The sequence below is a fragment of the Pomacea canaliculata genome, linkage group LG4 (genome assembly GCF_003073045.1).
Source record: "Pomacea canaliculata isolate SZHN2017 linkage group LG4, ASM307304v1, whole genome shotgun sequence".
Lineage (NCBI taxonomy): Eukaryota > Metazoa > Mollusca > Gastropoda > Architaenioglossa > Ampullariidae > Pomacea > Pomacea canaliculata.
Window position 1 is genome coordinate 32,933,011 of NC_037593.1, and position 24,213 is coordinate 32,957,223.

The 24,213-nt window shown below is 39.4% G+C and overlaps 1 protein-coding gene and 1 long non-coding RNA gene across 2 annotated transcripts in view; one reads left to right on the forward strand and one right to left on the reverse strand.

The window, feature by feature from the left end:
- Nucleotides 1-22,667, forward strand: part of LOC112561940 (uncharacterized protein KIAA1841 homolog) — a 28,082-nt gene extending 5,415 nt beyond the window's left edge. Inside the window, 18 exon segments of the mRNA XM_025234811.1 lie at nt 595-653; nt 1,285-1,379; nt 2,976-3,041; nt 3,228-3,314; nt 3,821-3,886; nt 4,334-4,583; nt 4,586-4,654; nt 5,052-5,111; nt 5,113-5,210; nt 6,873-6,896; nt 12,318-12,432; nt 13,299-13,425; nt 14,123-14,161; nt 14,164-14,188; nt 14,932-15,002; nt 15,290-15,372; nt 19,114-19,202; nt 22,532-22,667. Coding sequence (XP_025090596.1) covers nt 595-653; nt 1,285-1,379; nt 2,976-3,041; nt 3,228-3,314; nt 3,821-3,886; nt 4,334-4,583; nt 4,586-4,654; nt 5,052-5,111; nt 5,113-5,210; nt 6,873-6,896; nt 12,318-12,432; nt 13,299-13,425; nt 14,123-14,161; nt 14,164-14,188; nt 14,932-15,002; nt 15,290-15,372; nt 19,114-19,202; nt 22,532-22,577 — 1,469 coding nt within the window. The 3' untranslated portion in view covers nt 22,578-22,667.
- On the reverse strand, nt 22,037-24,150 carry LOC112561950. The gene is made up of 2 exons (XR_003098751.1): nt 23,463-24,150; nt 22,037-22,657 (listed from the first exon to the last, which is right to left on the reverse strand). It is a non-coding gene; the product is annotated as an uncharacterized LOC112561950 (long non-coding RNA).
- Nucleotides 24,151-24,213: the final 63 nt, after the last annotated feature.

Here is a 24,213-nt window from a genome sequence, read left to right on the forward strand (position 1 = left end):
AAGCGCATCATTCGTTACCCAGTGCACTCCTTATTTTTAATTTTTATTTGGACTATGTGAAGTATGGAATTTTATGTAAACTTATGACTATGCTACTGTCACAAAAGTACATTTAGTTTTGAATTTTAATGAAACAAATTTAAATTTAAAATTCACTGTACAGAGTGATTTTAGGCCTTGGTGGTCCGTCCTTTTTTTTTTTTTTCACTTTAGTAAGAGAGTCCGAAAAACTTTGAGAACCACTGCTCTATGTAATGCTCATTTCATTTCCCTGGAGCCTGTGTCAATGCTAGAAAACTTGAAGATATTTATGATAGTTTTCAGTGCTATGTTCTAGCATGCATTTTAGATTAGAGTAGAATATTGATTCTATCATGAGAATTTAATTTAATTTTGGAGCCTTTTGTGACTTAGTTTTGTATTGTAACTTTCATCACTGAATGCTTTGACTAAAATCATGTGCTCAATTTTTTGCACATGTATAGTTGTTGAAGTGTCACATGTGTATTTCTTAAGATGTTACATGTACTACCCTCAATCTATTTTCAGTTAAGAAAATGAAAAACATACAGTTGTGCTTGCTTTCTTTTTCAGAAGCCAACAATGTTGTCTCAATACTCATCTCTTCAGACTTTCTTAAGATGGACACTTTGGTGAGGAAATTATCAAAAATATTTGATAAATTGCAATATCTGATTTTTTCATGTAATGGTAATTAGGAAAAAGGCACAGAATTCATGAATTTTAAATTCAGATAATCTTTTGGCTTTGTTATTGTAATTTCATTTGTGTGAATAATTTGTTTGAAGTGGGTTGCAAATTGGAAAGATGATAAACTGATGTCAGAGCTGATTTGGTGGGCTAATCATCCTTCTTATGACTCTGTCAAATTTATTTGTGCAAACAGCGTGATTACTCTACTGATAACTGTTATTTGTGTCAACACTAAGAATCTTCTTATGAAGATTGGTATATAAACTTAAATATGAATGTGATATTGTGTGCTGCAAACATTACTTCTTCTCTTCCCTATGATATTGTCGTTGTTGTGCAAAGTGCTCTGAGCCTATAGTAAAGATATGGTTGTTATGTTTTCCTTTGTAAGAAAGAATAGTTTTTCAGGAATTTGCAAATGTCATATATTTCAGTAGGAAAATGATGAGTATTTCTTATGTTCATATCTGTGAGATATTATCAAAAGAATATTAGCATCATTTTGTAAAATTTTATCTTACACAATCTTTGCTATGCACATGCATCAGTTTATGGCTGCATATTTTGAAGGTACAAGAATGTGTGGAGTACTGCCACCACAATATGACTGCCATAGTCAGCACTAACTGTAACATGAATTGCATAAATGATCATCTAATTACAAGGTTAGTATGCTCATTCGCAATTTTATCTACTTGCAAAGGCATGGGCCCACATTGGCATTTTGTTTACTTTGTCATTGTATGCCAACACAGTCACGTTGATGTAAGATTGATGTAAGTTGATGTAAGTCTGACACAAACTCGGTTGATGAGTATCACATATCAGCATGTTTTTGATACCTTCACAGTGGACAAGATTGCCTGAAAGGTCAGTAAGGCAGGTCGAAGGCACTGGGGAGACTGCCCAGCAAGGTGCTAAATCAGCACATCAAACTCTCCACCAAATTGAAAGTGTATGAAGCCATTGTCCTGACTTCTCTCCTTTATGGATGGGAGACCAGGACTCTATACCACAAGCATATGAAACAGTTGGAAAACTTATACATGTAAATCCTGGATAACCAAATAGGAGCTTACTTTCACATATGGCATATGTAAAGGATGTCCCCTATCACTGGTGCTGTTTAATATCGTCTTAGAGAACACCATTCTCAGTACCCTTCATGACCATCATACTTACATTTCAATTGGTTGAAGGCCAATCTGCTACCTACACTTTGCAGACGACTTAGATCTGTTAGTAGGCACTAACAAAGAACTGCAGGACCTCACACACAGACAGACAGCTCAAACAGATATGGAATGGAGATCAGCACTGGAAAAAAGCAAAGTCATGATCAATGGCGATGACAAAGCAGAGAATGGGTACAGCTTGGAGGTAAGCATCTTCAAGTACTTAGGAGCCACCCAAATGGACTGCAGCTCCAAGCCAGATATCCTAATCAGGATTGTAACAGTGGCAATGACTAGATAGAATCTGGCATGGGTATAAGATCATGTTCACTACCAAGTACAATACGCACAAATCCCTAGTAGTACTGATTCTGCTTTGTGGACGTGGACTTTGCTTGCTGACATAGAAAGGAGAATCCAGGCTTTTGAGAACAAGTGCCTCGAAATCTCTTACAGAGAACATAGAATCAACAGCTTTAAAGGAAACAAGATCGCCACACTCGTAGGACACCAGGAACCTCTACTTTCAACAGTCAAATGATGTAAGATGGTCATCTTTGGTCATGTGACCCAGCACAACACCATGTAGAAGACTTCAAGGCACCTTGGAGGGTGGTCAATGCCATAGTAGCTCCCACCAATGACAGGTGCCAGCCAAGGGGCAACTGACTGAAACCCTTCACTCTTTTTGTGGCATTCAAATGGTAGGAGAGAGTTGCATGTAAGCCAGACTGTATTAGCATCAATACTACTGCTCAAAGCCCAACTCTGTTAGACTGGTCTTGTCAGCATGGAATGTCACCACATCCCCCTACCAAATGCCATAAGTAAGCTAGAAGATGGCAAGATGTTAGCAAGATTGTCCATGCAAGTGCTGCCCAAAACTGGGTCTGCTGTTGTGGCCCTATGCTCCTCGAGGAGTAACAAGGAATAAGCCAACTAGACTCTTTTTTATCTTGAATGCACAAGGGTCTTTATATTTTTTTTAGCAATGTGTTTCTCTGTGTCGTAGAATGTAAAAAAAATGTAACCATTTAGGTGGCAGACCTGTCATCTTTGTGACTATGTTGAGTCTTTTTTTTTCAGAATCTCTGACTTGTTCTCGCACAGTGAAGCAGATGACATCAAGGATCGAAAAGACAAGTTCAAGAGGTGATAATTAAAAACAATCGGAGAATGCTTTTTGTAACCCACCCAATATTAACTTAACAGCTGCTTTATTTTGAAAATATATTAAGTAATTTTGAATAACTAATAATTATGAATCTTTTTTAATCTTGAAATCCCAAAGATATTCTGTGACTGACTTTGTTTTGATTTTATGCATTACTGTTTAAGCAAAATTTTTGCAAAAAAATTGGAGTGTTTGTTTTCGCCCGACTACTCATCACCTGATTCACCAGAGAATGCATCCACCTTGTTCAGGTAAGTTAGTTCGAGTAAAGTTTTTTTTCCTAATCCAGTTTTGAGCTTGCCTCCATGCAGGAAAACACACTTTTTAAATTGTATTTTTATTATTATTATTAATATGCTAGAGTAAAACATGAGCAGCCTGAAAATAAGAGCTATTTCTATAAATTCTATTATAACCTTTGCCTAAATGGCTGGTATTTTTGTTTTATCTGATGTCTTCATCTTATTGGACTTTGTGATTGTTTTTGACATGCCTGCCATTGTGGGTTTGAAAAATAGTGCTTCTTCCATGTTGGTAGCTTTGATTCCTTTTCAACACGCAGACTTCATGTTCAGCACAGTTCTGCGGTCTTCATATCTGGTTGACCTTTGTTGATCAGTGAACTTTTGCATGGACTGGGGGTCATTTTTCGTTCCAGTGCAACTGGTGCAGTCTGTTGAGAGTTGGAGGAGATAGAATTAAATGTTAATATTTGTATCCTAACATTACAAAGAAATAATCATATGATAATATACAGGTGCACAATTTGCAAGCGGTTGCTTACTGTCAACTTGGAGAAGAAAGTGCGATGCATGCCAAGCAGGTAACTAAACCCATTTATTTTATTTTTTTTACCAAAAGTTATCTATCAAATCTGTTCAGAAATAAAGATATTTAAATTATGGAATAAAAATAAAGACAACTTGGATTTCTGCTTTGTCATTGTTTCCTTAGTGTTTTATTAACAGAATAGGCTATGTTGATAGAAAACTGAAAAAAATAATTTGGGATTTCTAACAGTTTTTGTTTAATCTGCAGACCTAAAATGTACAGACCAAGATAGCACATTTTAGAAGTGAGAAAAAAAAACCAAACAAAAACCTGTAGAAATGTGGCAATCACTCGTTATTGTTTTTTTAAGATATTGCAAAGAATAGGCTTATGTGATCACTGTTTATAATTGCTGAAAAACGCAAACGCTGACTCTTTGCAATAAGAAATTCTCAGTTTGGATCTTGTATGTTCTCTGTATATTTTTCTCTGTAAACAGAATGACAATTGACAGGTGGGGTAGGCTTACCTACAGTCATGTCCGTGATCCCACGTTTGATGTCAATAATTACCTACTGGAACTCAAAGTACAACTGAAGCAATGGCGAGATGTTTACTGGCGGATCTGGGGGACAATCAATGTCTTAACCTGCTCCCGCTGTGGTGATGTGTTTCCTGTGACGGAATTTGGTCATTGTCGTTATCACCCTGAGCCTCCTCAATTTGACAACAATTAGCCAGGAAGCCAGTGTCATGTGTGGGGACTTACCCCTGCTGCCACCTGCGTGCTTTCCGTTTTGACCCATTGTATCTCAACAAGGTTCTGCACCTCAATTTTCCTTTTTCTCTGCTATTTTATGGTGTTCAGCTGGTTGGTTGTTACTGATTTGATTATGTGTGAATTGATTTGACCACTGCCTAAAGTCTGTTGAACCACAGTTAAGAGTCAACTATGGTATGTTGTTTAAGCTTTAAAAAGTCCTAGAACAGAGGTCAAATTGACTCAAGTTGAATCAACACACAAAAAAGGGTTCTATTTGCAGAAGGAAAAAAGATGAACAACAACGGCAAAGGAAGTGGTAAATGCAGTGAAGGTGATGGCTGTAGGGGACGATGGCAGATGTTGAGTACTTTCTTGTACTAGGATAAAATATTGTCACTATAAATCTATATTACTAAATGTGTAAATGATTAATAAGGTGAAGCTTTTGTTTCAGGGGTGTCAAGTGAAGGATCATATTGTTAACATCTCAAATACACTGTCGGGTGGAGGTGATCAGGGGATTGTACAAGACCTTGACGATCAGAGTTTTAAATGATCTGTTAGTGCGACGGGATTCCATTTGTCTCCCCTTTCAACGACTTTCAGATTTAAGGTGAGAGCATTCCTATGAAACCTTCTTATTTTTGACTCTGAAAACAACATTCTTATTTTGTTGACACTGAAAATTTGTATGATGTTTGCCTTTTTAATGATGTATGGTATTAATAAAATTCAGAAATTTGCATAGAACTTTACATGGATGGGTCCATTTTGTGCATCATACTTGTCCTGTATTACCTTTAATCATTTTTCCTGAAAAATATGTAGGATCAACCTCTTGTGGTATGTACTTCCCAGTTTTACAGATTTTTTCTTTCTGTTTGACCCTCCTTGCATTTAGAAATATCAATACAATACTATACAGGTCTTTCCTCTTCATACTGTACCAGATGACATGACTATGTGGAGATCACCCTCTAGCTACCTCAAATCGAGCTGTCCAAACCTGTTCTGATCAAATGACCACAGAGCAGTAGGACATGAATTCAGTTCAGCCCCCCCTCTCATTCCTACCTGCCATGCCAGTCAGCACTCAACTCCAGTTTTTTGCCCTGCTCTTCCCACGCAGTTAAAGGCCGAAGTCGAAATGGGCGTGTTTTCAAATGGTTGGGTCGCCCCGTGGCCGAGATAGGAGTACCATGCGGTGCTTTATTGCTCGGTAGTACTCCTACCGCCGATACACTGTCTTTCCTCCTCGACACAACAAGTGTGTGTCATCTATCCTCGTTCTGCAGGTCATTGGGTTGGGCTTGTGGATTTGAGGACCTGTGATATTCTGCATTGCTGGCCATTTTGTTGCCTCACACTGTAGATGACACACTCTCCTTTTGGAATAGTGCTGGTTTCCAACATTCTTGAGCTTGGCAACCTGGAACCCTTCAAGGGCTCCTTTACTTTAACATGGAATACCTATTGTTTCATGGCGATAGTCTTCTGGCTTGAGTTCAGAGATATTCAATGCAGTTGGTCAGGCCTGGTTCTAGGCAGTCATTAAGGCTGTTTATGTAACGCTGTTTCAACAACAGCCTCTCTTGTGAAGCTAGAGCACATGCAGTAGTGTGTGTGTCGCTATCTTAAACTGTTAGTGGAAGGTAGCCCTGAAAGTAGCATTCAGGCGATAGGAAGGTGTGTTATTTGATGTTTCCCGTGTTCTACCTGTCAGACCTGGCACCGCTTTGATGCTGGTAGAAGGATTGGTGTAAGGGGTAGATGTGATGGCTGGTTTGGCTAGCCCAAAGGCAGCTTTCATTAGCGCAGTTAAGGCGTTAGCATATCACTAAGTGTGCTTCCAGGGAGAGTTACCACTCCCTCCACCTATAATTAGTCTCCACATAGTCATGTCGTCTGGTACAGTACGAGGAAGAAATAGCATTTTTAGTGGTAAAATTTCTTTCTTTGAGTACTTACCAGATGACATGACAACTAGCTCCCTCCCACTTCCCTGCAGTGATTTCCAGACTCAGCCCAGGCGAAAAACTAGAGATGAATGCGCACTAGCATGATAGGTGGGGATGGGAGGGGGGCTGAACTGAATTCATGTTCTGCCGTTCTGTGGTCGTTTGACTGGAACAGGTTTGGAAAGCTGGATTTGAGATAGCTAGAGGGTGATCTCCACATAGTCATGTCATCTGGTAAGTACTTTAAGAAATAAATTTTACCACTAAAAATTGTATTTTTCTTGTTTGCATAAATCATTAATTATTCTTGAGTTTAGTGACATCTTACAAGAAGACGTATGGTGAGTCTGCTACATCTCAGCGCACAATTTTTTTAAATTAGGGAGAAAGGGTAGCCTTACTTATTCTTTTAATTTTGTCTTGTATTGTGCCTACTTCATACAGGCAGCTTGTGCAGAGATTTTAAAATCACCATTTTCTTTTGTTGTCTTCTTTGCTTATTAATATGTACTGTTTTATTGATCTTTAAGGGAAGTTTATAGCAGATAGCTTGTGGAAAAATGCACCTGTTATCATTTTACTTGAAAAGTAATTAAAAATAACCTTAATAGTATTATACCATTATTTCAGTCAGAATACTTCTTTGAGAAAAAGAAATTTTCGTCCATAGTTATATGCACAGTTCTTTTTTTCACTGCATGGTAGCTAAAGGAAAGTTTTGGACATGGAGGGATGTGATAAAATAACAAGAAAAAAAATAAAAACAAGTTTGAATAGTTTGTGGAAAACAACCACTTAACATATATCAGTTCCACAGAAGAGAACATGAACTTCTTTGGTGTATATTGCAAAGCTGCAATGCTAAGGTGACTCGGAGGTCACTATCAACACATTGTCCCACCATATGAACAACTCTCTACTTGTCAGTCTTCCTAACATTTACAGAATATTGCTGCTCATATTATTTGTCCTTAAAAAAACATCCACCAACTGCTCTGCCACTTATTCTTATTCGCTGCATGCCTCTCTTCACCTAGTTCTGAAACTGACCTCAATACTGCAAAAGCTTTGCTGTAGGTCAACTCTGTGCTGGATCATGTTTATCCCACATATCATTTAAACATTCCCTTTCGCAGCGTGTTTAGTACTTTAACATTCATAGCAATTATAAGAATTCTCAGAAGAAAAAAGGCTGCTTGTTCTGTGGTGGCTTTCAACATCGGTGCAATCAGAGTTAACTAGTTAATGTCATCACCCATAACACCAGCTGGAAATATGACTGACCACATCTAAATAGCCACATAAGAACAGGACACTCCCTAGTTCCCCCCACACAACAGCTAAACACTTACATCTGTTGAGCTTTTCAATGCTAAAATCATTATGCTAAAAGATCACTTTGCCAAATACCTGTCTTATACTAATACTTTGTCGTTCCCACATAAGTCTTTTGAATATGTACAAGTCTTTTTTATGGCTCCCTTTTGCTTGACGCACTTTTTGTGCCTCTATAAACTCCCTTCAGGTGCCAAGAACAAACTCACAGCTTCTCCCGTTTGTTCAGAATTTTATAATCAGTTGGACTGTAGCAATGCACTCAATGGTCCCGCAGTGCCTCTTAAAGATGTTAATGTGCCTTTTGACAACAAGTCTCATCCCGACACTGGCAGAATGTCAGAATCATCTAATCCATGTTGCAGCCCACTCATACAAAAGATCACATCTTGGACTGGGTCATACATCAACCTGATGACCAATTAGTGCAGTCAGTTGATGTTTTGCATGATCTCTTATCGGACCATTTTTGTGTACTGATTGAACTTGATCACAGATGCCCATCTTCAGAGGCAGTTTTTAGATCCACTTGTTATGCAATGTCAATATACTGGCATTCAAAACACACAACTGCAGATGGTGCTGCTCCATCTTTCCTCTGTTAAACAATTTGACCGTATTTTGCGTAGAGTTATTGGTAACCATGCCCCAGTCTCTAGATGTCTGATGTTCCAGTCCAAATGTGCACCTTGGTATTCCCAGATCCATGTCAAACACGTGTCAGTGGACGTGCTGATGAGTTGAGCATGTTTTGTGGAAGACTGGACGCACCATCCACAAAGAGACTTATAACGCTGTGAAATGCATCAACAAGGCCAAAATGTCCTATCTTCGGCCCAGATAATTAACTGCACTTCCTTCAAGAAGTATTTTGATATATGCATTTGAGTGACTGGCATTAGCAAGGCAATACCACTGCCTACTTAGCTTCACAGCTGCTGCAAGTGTTCTGTGATTATTTCGCTAATGATATATCAAACATTCAATCAACCTTGATGTCAGCGCCTGACATCATCGCTTGTGATATTCTCCCAGGATGCTCTCTGACCAACTTTCAAGCAATCTCTGAGGCTGATATAAAGGCCATTATTCTGAAAGCCAAGCCAAGCCAACAGCTTGCTAGGTAGACCCAATGTCCACAAGCCTTCTCCTTGAGTGTGTAAATATTTTACTTCCTGCCATCAAAAACATTGTAAATGTCTGTTTGTCAACAGATGTTTCCTCATAATTGTTTAAAAATGCCCTGGTGAAGCTACTTTTTAATAAGTCCATGTTTCAGTTTGACATCAATGTATTGAACAAGTACTGCTCAAATTCAAATTTGTCTTTTCTCTCAAAAATCATAGAGAAAGTAGTTTTGACACATCTTTGGGCATATTTACAACAGCGCTACCTTATCCACCCATATGTCGCATACAGACCTTTTCACAGACTGAAACTACTCTAATTAAATTGACCACACTCATGTTATCTGCACTGTCTTAACTCTACTGAACCTGTGTGCTGCATTCCACACTGCTGAGCACTTTCTGCTCCTTCATTGCCTCCACGCGCTCTACCGAATTTCTGGACCCACAGAAATGGTTTAACTCCTATCTCACTGATAGAATGCAGACTGGTTGTGTTTGTTGATGTTCAAACATCTGCCCTGCTCCACTTTCTTGTGGGTTCCCCCACATATTCGACCCAGTTTTGTTCATTTTGTACACAAAGCCACTTTCATTGTGCTTCCAGACTCAACGTGTTTCTCATCAATCATATGCTGCTGACACGCAACTATACTGCTCCACTCCACCAGCTACTAGCACCATAGAACTGATAGAAGCCTATATTAGTAATTGTCGCGAGACGCGATCGGGCGTCGCGGGACTTAATCTCTCTCCGACACACTAGCGCACACACACACACAGAGGCAAACTTCCACGCACCCGACGCGAGCAACGAACCCAATCACTTCTCAGTGGACATAAAACACGCACACGAAGTTACAATACGAAACTGAAATGTATTGGCGGTCACAGAGCGCGACCTCAAAAGATATGAAAAAAAAACAGATTGCAGAGAAAAGAAAAAAAACAAAAAACCAACCAACATGGGAGAACCCCACCATTTAAAAATCAGACACCCGCCCCCACACGTCTGACCCTCCCCTCTGACTAAAGGCGTTCGTGAAACCCGGCACAACACTTTTTACGCCGTGTAGATGATCTCCCCTCCCAGGCCACTGCCGGAGACAACTCGCTGTTCACTGTCACACACACAGTCCGTCCTCAGGACGACTCGTCTGATGCCAGGCGATGTTGACGTCACCACACCCAGTGATCCGTCACACTCTCGCCTGTTGCTCTGCGGCTTGGTGATTGCACAGTCCGTTCTTACGACGACTTGTCTGATGGCCGCTGGTCGATGGTCCAAGCGTATCTCTCTGAGCCTGTTTAGAGCGAGTCCCCGTAACTTTTAATCATAACACAAATAAAAATTCCCTATGATATAAACTCAACACATAAAGTTCCCCCGACCCACATGCAGCTATACAGAGATCTCTCAGCCACAGTCACTCGCGCTCCCAGCATGTCTGCGCACTGATCAGCCAGCTAACGGCCTGCGACAAGGCGACAGGAAAGCTCTATTTACTCACCCAATTCGGCTCGTGACGCGTTGATTCTGTCACACACAGAAAACGCAGGAGAAAACTGATCCCTTGCTCGTACCCGTCCCACGTGCACCGCAGCAAATCCCGAGCACAACAGCTTTTCTCAGTACAGAAACTTTTCTTTGTCTGCCGACCCGATCCCAGGCCTTCAATATCTCGTCCCTGTCTCTCTCTGGATTTCCCGCTCTTTTTACGTAATAGCCATATCTTACGTCAGCACCAGTGACAACAAACCTTCCAAGGAGCAAGCAACACGCGACAAGTAAGTTCAAGGACTGGATGGTAACAAACGATCTATTTCTCTTCGTGCATCAGGCTGCACACAAGGCCTCAACCAGAGTCCGTCACCGATGTCGATCAGCTGAAACCCGCTCTAGGTGACTCCATGTTCAGCCCTTTCCTTTTATCTCCCTTTCCACTGTTCTTCTCCAAGTTTCCTTTGGGCGGCCTCGTTTTCTTCAGCTGTCTGGAGTCCATCGTAGGGCGACTCTGGAGAGGTCTGCTGTCTGCTGGCAGTAACAAGCAAACATAAACTCAATGATGATAAAACGGAAGCCTTCCTATGCTCTTTTGTCCGCCAGATCACATCAGTGTAGGCAAAACCATCATCACCTTTGTATCATCCATCAGGAATCAGGGATTCATTGTCACTGGAGATACGACTCTTGATAAATAAGTTACAGCTGTCTATCATTATTTCTATGCCTGTTATGAGCTCCAGAAGATCACCACCATCTGTCACATTATCTCTACACATACTGCCAACACTGTTGTGTATTTGTTTATTTTTTTCCTCGGCTGGATTACTGCAATTTCTTGCTTGCAGCCTGGCCTATGTACCTTTTTCTTAAACTCCAGAAAGTACAGAACTCTGCTGCACATCTGGTGCTTAGAGACAGGAAGTGGGACCATGCCACTCCTCTCCTTCGTTTTCTGCACTGTACAAACTGTCTGTGCTGTGTTTTAATTTCTTTGCTGACTCCTGCCCTGACTATTTCTCTGATCTTCTTTTCCTTTACGTCTCAGCCAGACAACTCTGCTTCTTGTCTGATAACCATCTCCTAACTATCCCTGTCACCGAAACTAAAACACACGGTCACAGGATAGTTCTGTAAATTTTGTAATGTTATGTAGAGAGTTCATGAAGCTATTCAAATTTGATGCATATTTAATGTTAGTCAGAAGTGAGCAGCAACTCCTCTTCGTGAAAAGTAACTTCTGTATTTAGTGGTTGAACCATATGTCCAATAAAAACTTTTTCTTTGGAATTTCTAGTACTGTTACTTTGTGGCGGTGAGGGAAATTTATGCATGTTGATATCACATCCATGAAATACTTTAAAATATTTGAATGATTCTCCTTCCCTTCAGAGAGTGAAACCTTAAGTACTTAAGTCTACTGGAATAAGATATATCTTTCTGTCTGTACTTTAAGATTAATTAAAATTAGCTCATAAAATGCTGCTTTTCTACTTTTGGGGTTAACTATATTACTTGTATTTTATATTTTGTCCAAAGAAAATTGTGTATTACTGTCACTAGCGTTTGTATCTGACTTTTAATCATGTTTTAATTTTTTTAGTAAAAGTCAGCTAACAGATATGCTGTTGAAATATTTTGCAGAAAAGCAGTATATCACTGAAGATTTTTTAAAATTCATTAAAGTAGTAGATTTGATGAGTGAACTCGATCTATTTATAATTCCTGACATATGATTTAGAAGAACATGTTGACAGAAAGTCACCTGCAAAGGTTTTTGTTTATTTTCCTTGCAGTGAAATGGAAGTGAATGTTTTTGGCAATGAGATTTTTGCCAGTCACACTCAGTCCAGTGGGACAGCTGTTCCAGCCCTCATCAGCGTCAGTCAGGAAGACAAGAAAATGCCAGAGGTCAGAGCACAAGAATAAACTTGGACTTGCAGATAAAGTTAATCTAAACCAGGGGTAGGAAACATCTGTCTCACAGGCCTTCCTGCAGAATCATTTGACTTGGCCAAGGCAGGCACAAATCAGTAAATTTAGGAGCAGTTTTATAGCAATATAAATTTATAATAAGAGAATCATAACAATAATAACAAATTTTGAGGGACAGGCAAGGAAGTCATTATGGGATAGACAGGACACACACAAGAACATGATGGGACAGACATATATTTCTCATCAGCTGTTGTTACTGAATCAGAGGATACTCAGAGGCAGGCAGGCTTGGAGAGTACATGTTGCAAAAATCTTAACACACTGCAGAAAAACTTCTTCTTGGCCAAATATAGCAGCTAATTTTTAAATGGATAATTTTGCATGTCCTGATGTTATAAATATCCAATTGGCCCTTGAAGGAAAAAGATTCTCCACTCCTGGTCTAAACACTTTAATTTTCAGGAAGAACTTTTATTTCTGATAATTGCTTAGTAGAACATTTTAAAGTTTTAATATAAAATGGCTCAAGAGTGTTCATCTCTATCATTTCCTTCTTCATGTGATATGCCGCCAGCAGATGATAGTCTTTGAAGCATACCCTCCAGTTACTTTTGCTTAAGAACTATTTGGAGTTCTAGGCCACAAGTTTCAGTCTTGTTATTGCTCAATATCATCTGTAGTATTCACTGTGTTCATTTGTTGTAAAATTTCTATCATTCATATTGTTAATGTAATTGATGAGTGTTCAGAGAATAACTCTGATGTTGTGGTAGACCAATTTACAAATGTACAGTCATCATCATCATCATTTTCATTAAAAACTTGTTTCATATGTAAAGGCATTGCTTGGACGAGCACAACCCATTCTGCAGTCTTTAACTGTAGAGCATGAAGTGTCTGCTGATGATGACGAATTTGGGGGAAGTGATGATGAGGTTGGTGATGATGAATCTCAACAATCTTCAGGTATCATTTAATAACTATTTTACAATTTATACTACGGGTGTCCTTCCATCAGTTTGTGAAAATGTGTAATTTATGCATAAATTCCTGTGTAAATAAAGTTAATTCCTCCCAAAAAACATGTTATTTAATAACAATATTAGAAGTACAACACATTTTGCTTATGAAAAAGTAATTAAAAGCAATGCAAGTTTAATAACATTACTTACATTGCGATTAGAGAAATTTTCATAATCTATATTATTTTTATAGTGAATAGCTAACATCAAGAGGAAAAACGACTTTTGTGCAAACCACATTTGCTGTGGTAGATGGGTTGTCACAATTTGTCATTTCATCTTTTTATATCTGAGTTGGATTTAGGCAAAATTCTATTTTTCATATTAGTTTAAGTACAGTGCATGCACTGTACATAGATTATGTTATTCTTGTGCCCAGTTATCTTCATAAATTGAAAAGTGAGCTCAGCAAACAGTAAACAAAGTCGCATTCAAGTTTTATATGATAACATTGACAGCATTTTGTTGTGTTTTAAAGGCAATATATTATTGTTCATCAGTTTTTTTGTTTTTGTTTTTTTTGTGTGTTTTTGTCAAGTGTTTATTTGACAGTATGATAATGACTAAGAAACAAATTGATAAACTATCTCTCTTGCTTACTACTATATTTATTATTGTGCTCATTATATTTTCTATTGCAGGTAAGAAGGCCAAAAGCATTAGAAAGTCACAGCCTCAGGCCACTTACTTCATGCTCCCATATTTGAGTAAGTCCACTTTTCTTTTGACTAGATTTGTTCCTAGTTTATTAACTGGACAAGACAGAATGCATCTTCCCATAAAAAAAACCAGGACTCTGGCTTTTTCCTCTTGAATGACATGTAGTATTCCTGTCAACAACAACAACAACAGCAACAAAAGGTATAGTTGGCAGACTGTATTAGGTCACCTCAGGTTAACCCAAAATCATTGGAAGCGGAATGGATCAAGTGCGTGGAATGTGGTATAAATAAGTGGCAATGACTTGTTTTATTAATAAACAGAGTCAGTCTGTAAAAATTCATTCTTGAATATGGCATTCTTCAACATGATGAATTAACAAAAATCACCAAAAGCATTCTGAATCTCTATATCGGCTCGAGAGGTTTATTCATCTGCTTATCGTGGTTTACAGATTGATGATCTTGTCTCAGTCTGAAAGTCCCTGAAGACATTTTTGTCTCTATGCATAATACTTCATTTACAAAGTTAATCTTTATTTGTTAGGCTGTCACTGAAAGCCTGTACTATCAAACACAATACTGAATGAAAACATTATTTGCTAACATTACTTAATGATTTGTGGCTAATTATAAGAAGAATAGTGTAATGACAATTATTGTTTCTGGATTTAGGTGTTGCTGAATTTGAAAAAAAAATTCTAATTAATTGTCAAGTAGCTCACAGCTTTTAAGGGCAAAACGATCAAAGTTACACTGACAGAAATGTGTTATATTTAAACACTTTGCAGACAAACAAAGAAATGTACTTGGGATGTGCAACGCTCTATGAGATACAATCAGGATGCTCAGCGACAGGAGGGTATGTACATTTTGTGGTTTCTTTATTTTAATGATAGTTTATAGCAGTCATTGAAGTTTGTTTTTAAAGATCTAGATTTCCCTTTTATTTTGAGCAGTGAAATATGTTTTGTTAAATCACATTTTTCAAAATCACTAAATGTGCAGCCTGAGATGTTGCTAAGTGGGATATTGAATAGTGAGGTGGAGGTGTTGCTGAGAGAGATCTTGAACTGTTGGAAGTGAGGTCTTAAGAAGGAGATCATACTGACAAATGAATGAATGAGTTGAAATGTAACATTTTTTCAGATCAACGGCGTATGAAAGAAATTCGAATGTACCTAGCAAAGCTACGCCTGAATCCAGACAAAGTGGACAAACCCAAGAAAGAAGTAAGACAAACAGATAAAGCTGTCACAGAGGCTGTCATAAAGTGCCTTAACTCTCATAATGTTTCATAGTCTCATAGTGTCTTACCTATCATAATATCTCATGGAGTGTTTGGCATCACTAAAAGTGTATTTTTATTCACCATTACTGTCGATGACATTTTCCCTCGGCTAGGGTGGGGTAGGTTGGGGATTGATGACATAAGTTGGACCGACTGCACCCTGCTTGAGGTCTGTCATCCAAGTGGCAAATACAAAAAGCTAGTATTATCGCGTGCAGCAACACAGGAGTTGATGTGACAAGACTTTCTTGTGGCTTCTCAAATGAAAATTTGAAAAATTTAAGGGGTTTAGTGAAAGATTCACCAATTAATGAAATAAAATCAAAATTTGCTTGAATTTAACTGTTATGCAAGAATTTTAACATCAGTAAATAGGATACAACTCCGCCAAGGACGGTCCCAAGCCCGGCTGAAAAAGGAGGAGGGTTGGGCGTGGGGCTAGCACCCCCACCCCGTAAAACAAACCCTTGCTACAAAAACATCGACAACAGCAAAACAATGGCCAACAGTCCTGGAAGAGGAAGGGCCTTCACCTAGAGGGAGTATGACGTGTTGCGGTGAAAGCCGATCTTCGGAAGCTACAACACCGACCACCCTTCTATCGACCAGGAAAACACTTTCCATGGGCACGTGGAACGTGCGAACTATGTTCGAGGCAGGAAAGGCAGCCCAGATAGCAGCAGAAATGCGAGACTACAAACTGTCACTCCTCGGACTTTGTGAAACTAGGTGGACGCAGTCAGGACAACAGCGATTGGCAACAGGCGAGCTAATCCTCTTCTCGGGGCATGAGGAAGACGGCGCACCACACACAGAGGGCGTAGCGTTCATGCTGGAGAAGGAAGCACAGAAGGCGCTTATTGGCTGGGAGGCAAGAGGTCCCGATTCATCACAGCGTCCTTCTCTACAAAGAAGAAGAGACTAAAGATGAATGTGATCCTGTGCTATGCCCCAACCAACGACAGCAGTGAAGACGCCAAGGAGCACTTCTACGACGAATTGCAGAGCATCCTGAACAGACTGAGTGACAGAGACATCAATATCCTCATGGGAGACTTCAATGCTAAGATTGGAGCAGACAATACAGGATATGAAGAAGTGATGGGGAAGCACGGTCTAGGAGACATGAACGACAACGGGGAGCTGTTTGCTGACATCTGTGCCATGAACAACTACGTGATTGGTGGAAGCGTGTTCCCACACAAGAAGATCCACCGAGCAACATGGGTTTCACCAGACCATGTGACAGAGAACCAAATAGACCAATATGCATCGCAAAAAAGTTCAGAAGATCGTTGATGGATGTCAGGGTCAAGAGAGGAGCAGATGGGGCGTCCGACCACCACCTTGTGACAGCAAAGCTTAAACTAAAGCTGAGAAGAACTGGACAGACCACGAAAGAAGAAAAGCAAGATACAACGTGAACTACCTGAAAGACCCCAAGATGAAAGAAGAATACAAGACAGCAGTCCACAAACAGATTCAAGCACTCCAAGAACTACTTGACGAAGAGACACCCCCAAATATCGAGACCCAGTGGAACAACATCAGAGAGTCTTTCAATACAGCATGCGAGGAAGTCCTTGGAAGAAGGAAACCAAAACAGAAAGAGTGGATCACACCAGAAACACAGAAGAAGATCCTCGAAAGAAAGAGAAAGAAAACTGAAATCAACAACAGTAGAACTAGATCGGAGAAGGCAATAGCGCAGAAAGAGTATAGCACAGCGAATGCCGAAGTGAAGCGGAGCATCAAACAAGACAAGAGGAACCACATAGAGGAGCTAGCAACAGAAGCAGAAGAGGCAGCAGCAAGTAGGAACATGAAGAGACTGTACGATACGACCAAAAAGCTGACTGGAAAGATTAGACATTCAGAGCGACCAGTCAAGGGCAGAGACGGCAACACACTGATGGGAACAGACCAGCAGCTGAACAGATGGGCCGAACACTTTGAGGAATTGCTCAACCGACCACCACCAGTAAATCCACCAGACATCGAAGAAGCAGCGAGAGACCTACCGATCAACTGCAACAAACCAACCAAAACCGAGATCAGAAGAGCCATAACACAATTGAAAGAATAGTAAAGCCCCAGGACCAGACGAGATACCAGCAGAGGCACTGAAAGCCGACCCTGACCTATCCGTCAACATGTTGCACAGACTGTTTGAGAGGGTTTGGAAAGAGGAACAGGTCCCGGCAGACTGGAAAGAAGGACATCTCATAAAGATCCCCAAGAAGGGGGACCTCAGCCGATGCGAGAACTACAGAGGCATCACTCTTTTTGTCCGTGCCTGGCAAGGTCTTCAACAGAGTCATACTGGAGAGACTGAAGGCCCAGTGGACCAGATACTTCGAGAGCAGCAGGCAGGCTTCAGACAAGACCGATCGTGCACAGACCAGATAGCAACACTGCGGATCATCGTAGAACAGTCTATAGAGTGGAACTCGCCTCTCTACGTCAATTTCGTGGACTACGAGAAGGCATTCGACAGTGTGGGACCGAGAGACGCTGTGGAAACTGCTGAGACACTATGGCATCCCGAGGAAGATCGTCAACCTGATCCGCAACTCATATGAGGGAATGACGTGCCGAGTAGTGCATGAAAGACAGCTAACAAGAAGCTTCGAGGTGAGGACAGGGGTCAGCAAGGCTGCCTGCTTACACCGTTGCTGTTCCTGATCGCAATCGACTGGGTGATGAAGCAAGCCACCAATGAAAGGCGAAATGGAATCCAGTGGACTCTGTGGAACCAACTAGACGACCTTGACTTTGCAGACGATCTGGCACTCCTGTCCCACAGCCACCGACAGATGCAAGAAAAGACATCAGAGATCCAGTCAGCCTCGGCACAAGTGGGGCTACACATCCATAAGGGCAAGACCAAGATCCTGAAGGTCAACACTGACTGCGAAGAGCCAATCAGGTTGGATGGGGAGCCGCTAGAAGAAGTCGACACCTTTACCTACCTCGGGAGTGTGGTGGACAAACAGGGAGGGACAGACGCGGATGTAAAGACAAGAATTAACAAGGCAAGAGGCGCTTTCATAAAGCTTGGAAAGGTCTGGAGCTCCGGGAGCATAGGCTACACGACAAAGATCCGTCTCTTCAACTCCAACGTCAAGTCAGTCCTGCTATACGGAGCAGAAACATGGAGGACGACCAAGGGCACAACGAAGAAGATCCAAACGTTTGTCAACCAGTGCCTGCGCAGAATCCTCAGAATTCACTGGCCAGAGAGGATAAGCAACACCGACCTGTGGCAGAGAACGAAACAACAGCCCATAGAGAGGAAATCCTGCGGAGAAGATGGGGTTGGCTAGGACACACCCTAAGGAAACCAACATCCAACGTCACAAGACAATCGCTGACGTGGAACCCCAGGGAAAGAGGAAGCGAGGAGGCCGAGAAACACCTGGAGACGGGACTCTCGCCGCCGACACCAAGCTCACCGGATTTGGATGGGGTCAGCTGGTGACGGTAGCCCAGGACAGGAGGCGTTGGAGGGCGGTCGTCGATGGCCTATGCACCAGGAGGGGCGAAGGGCATAACTAAATAGGATACAATTTTATTATCACATCGCATGTTAATATTTAGAACTATTTCAATAAATGCACTTTGATGGGCGATTTTGATCATCAATAAAAGATATTGTCAACCTTTTATGTAATTTTTACAGTATGCTGGTGGAATCTACAGTAAGCTTGAGGCACAGTGGAGGGCAGCTCAGATGGCCTTGTCCACCAAACAAGCAGCGAGTCAGTTCAGGTACTGTATACCAGCTTCTTGTGCACAAATGAGCTTAAATTAGGCCTCAAGCTTAAAAAAAAGTAAAAACAATGGGCTGTCATTCTTTATGCTTGAGTTGAACAGTTTTTGATGAGATTGCTGATTATTTCTTTTACTAAAAAGGGATGAGTAACTAAAGGAGAACATCCAGTTATCATGTGAAAAGAGTATGGTGGAAAACATCAGTGCATTAAAGCTTCCGTTGATGAAAGATGAATAAAGTAGAAAAAGTCACTGGTGTGATATAAACATTACCTTATACTATGTTAATGCCTACATTATCTGATGACAGAATATTTTATTGTCTGTTTCCTTAAACAGACTCGAAAGCTCAACAATTTTTTTTTTTAATAGAAAATATAGTTTTCTTTTTTTTTAGAGATTCATAAATGCCACCTTAACAAGGAGTGACTTGCATAAGGCAAGAGGGGTTAGGGGCACTTGTTTTTGTTTGCTGGCTGAGTTTTCTAAAATTTGTTTTATAAAGAATTTTGTTCTATTACTCTAATTTTTTTCAGTTTATGTTCAGATCATTAATTCTAATTTTCATCTTTTGATGCATAAATATTCTTCTTGCTGTTGTGTATATTTTAATCTTTGATCACAAGATAGTTGTACACTTTTCCTTTTGCCAGTGAATAGTTACCTTTGTCAGTAACCAGCAAGTCCCAGCATGTATGTAGACCTTGCAGAGTTGTCTGCCTCAACTGGTTTTGTTGTCTAGTTCAAGTGTGTTTATTTTGTTAATTGTTATTATGTTATTTTGGTTTTTAAAAAGATTAAATTTTTAATGCATTTCATGCAAGTTACACAAGAAATGAAGGCATGCGATACTTTTATGCAAACCGAATAGTTTAATCTAGGTGCATGGTGTACATGTGTTGGAGAGTAGGGGCTCATTCAAAATCTGTGAGCTGGAAATAGTATCATTTGACTTTGTGTCTTTTCCCCAGGCCTCGATCCTGCATGCCACCAAGGCGTGAACAAACAAGTGTCTTTCATTGATAAGCTGAGTTTGTGTGATGCAACAGCTGATTTTTCTATAATTGATATGAATTATTATTCATGTCAACAACAGGAAAAAATATTTTATCAACCAAAGTTTTAATGCTGAAAGAAATACTAAAATACTATTTATGAAATGTTATTTGTACCATTCTTTAAAATTCTGATGCTAGATTCTTTTTTCATAATGTAAATCCTTGATCCACTTTTTAATAGATTTATTGAAAAAATTAGTATGAATATAACTGTGTAAGGGAGAGGGTAGGGGATAGAACTATACAGAAGAAAAAGACTAAGAGGAAAAAACCAGATTAAAACAGGAAAAAATTAAAAAGAAAGAAGTGAATACAGGTGAGAGTGCATCAGAGGTGTGCACTGTCTCAGAACTTAAAAATGTTCAATGATCATCATGTTCTGGGTGGCCCTGGCTTTTTGAGCACCACTCTCTCATCAAAGGTTGCTGGAATTACTTTTGTTGTACATCAATATCAGCTGATTGCTTTATCTCTGCATTTTCTTTTTAAACTTCTAAAATACCAAATTGTTTTTTTTTTAAATTGCTATAAAGCCTGAAATTTACAAATCAGGATTTTGCCTCACACAAAAAGCTCAGCAAGTGAAGACACAATCAATGAAGGTACCAAATGTACACAGCATGTTACTAGTGATAAGCCCCTGACATATCTATATATAAATAACATATAGCACTGCATGTTACTAGTGATAAGCCCCTGATATATATAATATAAATAACATAGCTGCCACACAGTGATGGCAAGGAAAACCATGCATGTGTTTCACACAGCAAGCTGTTCTATTCCATGTCCATTTGTGGTCATGGCGCCAGAGATGCAGGTCTAGCAAACAAGTTCAGGATAAGGCATGACATGCCTTTTAGAGGCACTCTCAGCACAGTGCTAAAACACTTATTGCACCTACAGGGAGAGTTGTATGGTCTCTGAACTTCTCTGTGGATGAGACACCTGTTCACAGGCCTGGCCAAAGAGAGTTTTCTCACCCTTCCCTCATTCATCATTAGGTGGAAGCACTTTCCTATCAAGTAAACAAAGAAACCATGGCTGGTGTCTGTTTCAGCAGGATTCTGCTTCAAATCTAGGGTACAATGTATTCTGGCAGACTTGCTGTGAGAAACAGTCTCTCACTGATTTTGTTACCATTCCTTAGTTCATACAAAATATGCTCATCCTTTATTTACTTTAGAAGTGAAATTTTGTTCTTTACTGTTATTTTATTTCTTGACTCATGATCTTTTTTCTTGTAAAATAATATTCTCACTAAAACATTTCCTTGCATTTGCTTGCTGATATTAACATTTGTTTGTATCTTAGTAAAGTTGGGGTAAATCCATACTAAAGAGTACAATGTTATGGAAAAATTAACTTAGAATTCCATTGTTCAGCTGTGTTTTATAAACTGGAGGACTTGTTTGCGTTTTAAGCTGTGCATGCATGAACTGTACTTTTGAATCTTTGCATGAAGCTTTTGTTCTATCTTATATCACTAAGGGGCTGGAATAATTTAGGATCCCCTTCTGAAAGCACTGCTCTACTGTTCATTTCCGTTTTTTTTAAATGAGAAACCTGCGTGCTAACTAATCATACACTTACAGCAGCAGTGAGACACTACTGCTTAGAGTTGTTTCTGGCTTAACATTTACCACACTTAGACTGTGTGTGTATGCATGTGTGCACACATCTTTACTGGGATTTGGGGAAACAGGTTAGGATAGTTAAAATAGTTTAATGATGGGGTTGTGAAAGGGCTAAAAAGGTGGAGGAGAGGTTGTGAGCCATACCAAGAGGGGATCTAAAAAAAATGATTGGCATTTAGTGGGCAGCTGGAAAATATATGTATTTAAGAAATTGCTTGGTGAACCTGGGACCTCCTCTAGAGTACACACATGTATAGTTTACTTCCTTGGTTCACTGTTATGACAAAACTATGTTGAGAGAGGAGGGAAGGAAAGGAGACATATGGTGGTGGCTATTTGTGATGACATCATAGCAATGCTGATAACACAATGGATTTGATGTAACAACCTTCATAATGATGACAAAATGTTCATTTAAAGTTGTTTTAGTCATTGTACATCAAAGTAGATGTTAAACCTCCACGAAATTTTGTACTTTTAATATCCTTAACAATCATTTAAAGAAGAGAACTCATAACAATGTTGGCATATCTGTAATAAAATAAAACTTTAAACTGCATTTGAAAAAGAAGAAAGGTGCTATTTAAAAAAAATTTTAATATACAGTCTACAATCCTTTTATATTTTGCAGAGCCAAACCCAAACCACCAGTTTCTGTGCGTGGTTTACAGGCATGAAGTTTGTTCTTTTGTCTGCAAGAGCTGATTCTTGGCTTCTGTTACATTCTTCTTTGCCGTGTGTCAAGGATTTCTTTTGTCTGAAATGATACAATGCACTCTGAATTTATTCCAAACACCTGCTGACTGTTCTGTCCATTGGCTACAGTGATTTTTCCATATGACCTGTACATTGTATTAATGTGTGAATTTGAGTTGAAAACATTTAGTTTTGAAAGTTGCATTATCATTGTAAGCCATAAATATTATTATTATAATATGATCATACACAATATTAAGTCACGTAGCTTTTAGGTGTCAAGTGTAGTCACTTGCTAGTACACACCAAGTAACAGGACATTTAAAATAAAAATGAACTGGACAGTTTGGTCTGTTAATCATGCATCAGGAGGCTTTGAAACTGAAGGGAATCATGACAAAGACTATATATCATCTTTGGTCATAGCTAACAATTAGGTATAGCTGCTTCATGTAATTTGCTGCAGTTATGAATCTCATGCAGAACTATATACACCAAGATTAAAAAAGGTTTGCATTACTTTCATAAGAATCTTATTTTTTTAATTTTTATGTACTGTTGAAATAATCATAAAGCTGTTGTGATAATTAAATACATTAAACTGTTCAAATTTAACTATACAACTGTTTGTCATGGCAGCATGCCCATGTAAGAGAGAGTTACGGTAATATCTGTGCATGTTGTCATGTAAAATGTGTGGGTTATATCTGTGCCTGTTATGCAAAAGTATGCATATAATAGTAAGTACAAATATAATACAAGCTTGTACACATTAACATGCAAGTGTGTGTGTGTGACAAAGAATGTAAAATTTGTGTATAGGACAGTTCAGTTTTCTTGAATCTTCTTGTTAATGCTAAACTTACAGTTGGTGTAGTTGACACTGAAGAAATGTAACCAACGCGTCAGTCCCTGATGGTTAGATAGGGGTAGGCTAGTCGTACAAGAACACAACAAAGAAATTGCCGCACAGCTGTACATTTTATTCAGTGTTTCACTCGACGGCTGGTCTGCAGTCTCTTCACTCTCACTTCCAAACCCCAAAAAGCCTCTTTCAACTGTAAAGCTAAACTACTTATACTATCTCCTTATCAGTTGGTGTGTACTTTTATGTTGCAATCGTATCTCCTTTCAACCTTCTGTGCACAATTAAGCTACCACACACACACAATGCTGTAATCAGAGGGAGCCATGCAAGGATCACAGGTATAGACATGGCAACTACACATGAAGTTCCCATAATAAGTTTTCAAGCTCTTACACAAGATACATGAATTAGCCAAAAATTAATTATTAGCTCCCTGCATGGTGACTGCTCCTTCTATCTCTTAACCTCATCACTAATATATTTGCTTTAAAAAATTACTGAATCGATTCTCTGTATTGAGAGTTTCATTTATCCATGAATCTGTATCCCTAAACACGTCCTTGGGCATCAATATAATTTAAATAGTTTTACACACACACACAAAGCAATGTACAGTAAGTAAAGGTATATATGGCATGTGTGAGGAGAGTATATTACAAAAGATCAACGAAAACTTAACAAAACAAACAAACCTCCAACACCACACAGATTATTCCTCCCTCAAAGTCCTCACAAGTAACCTCAACAAG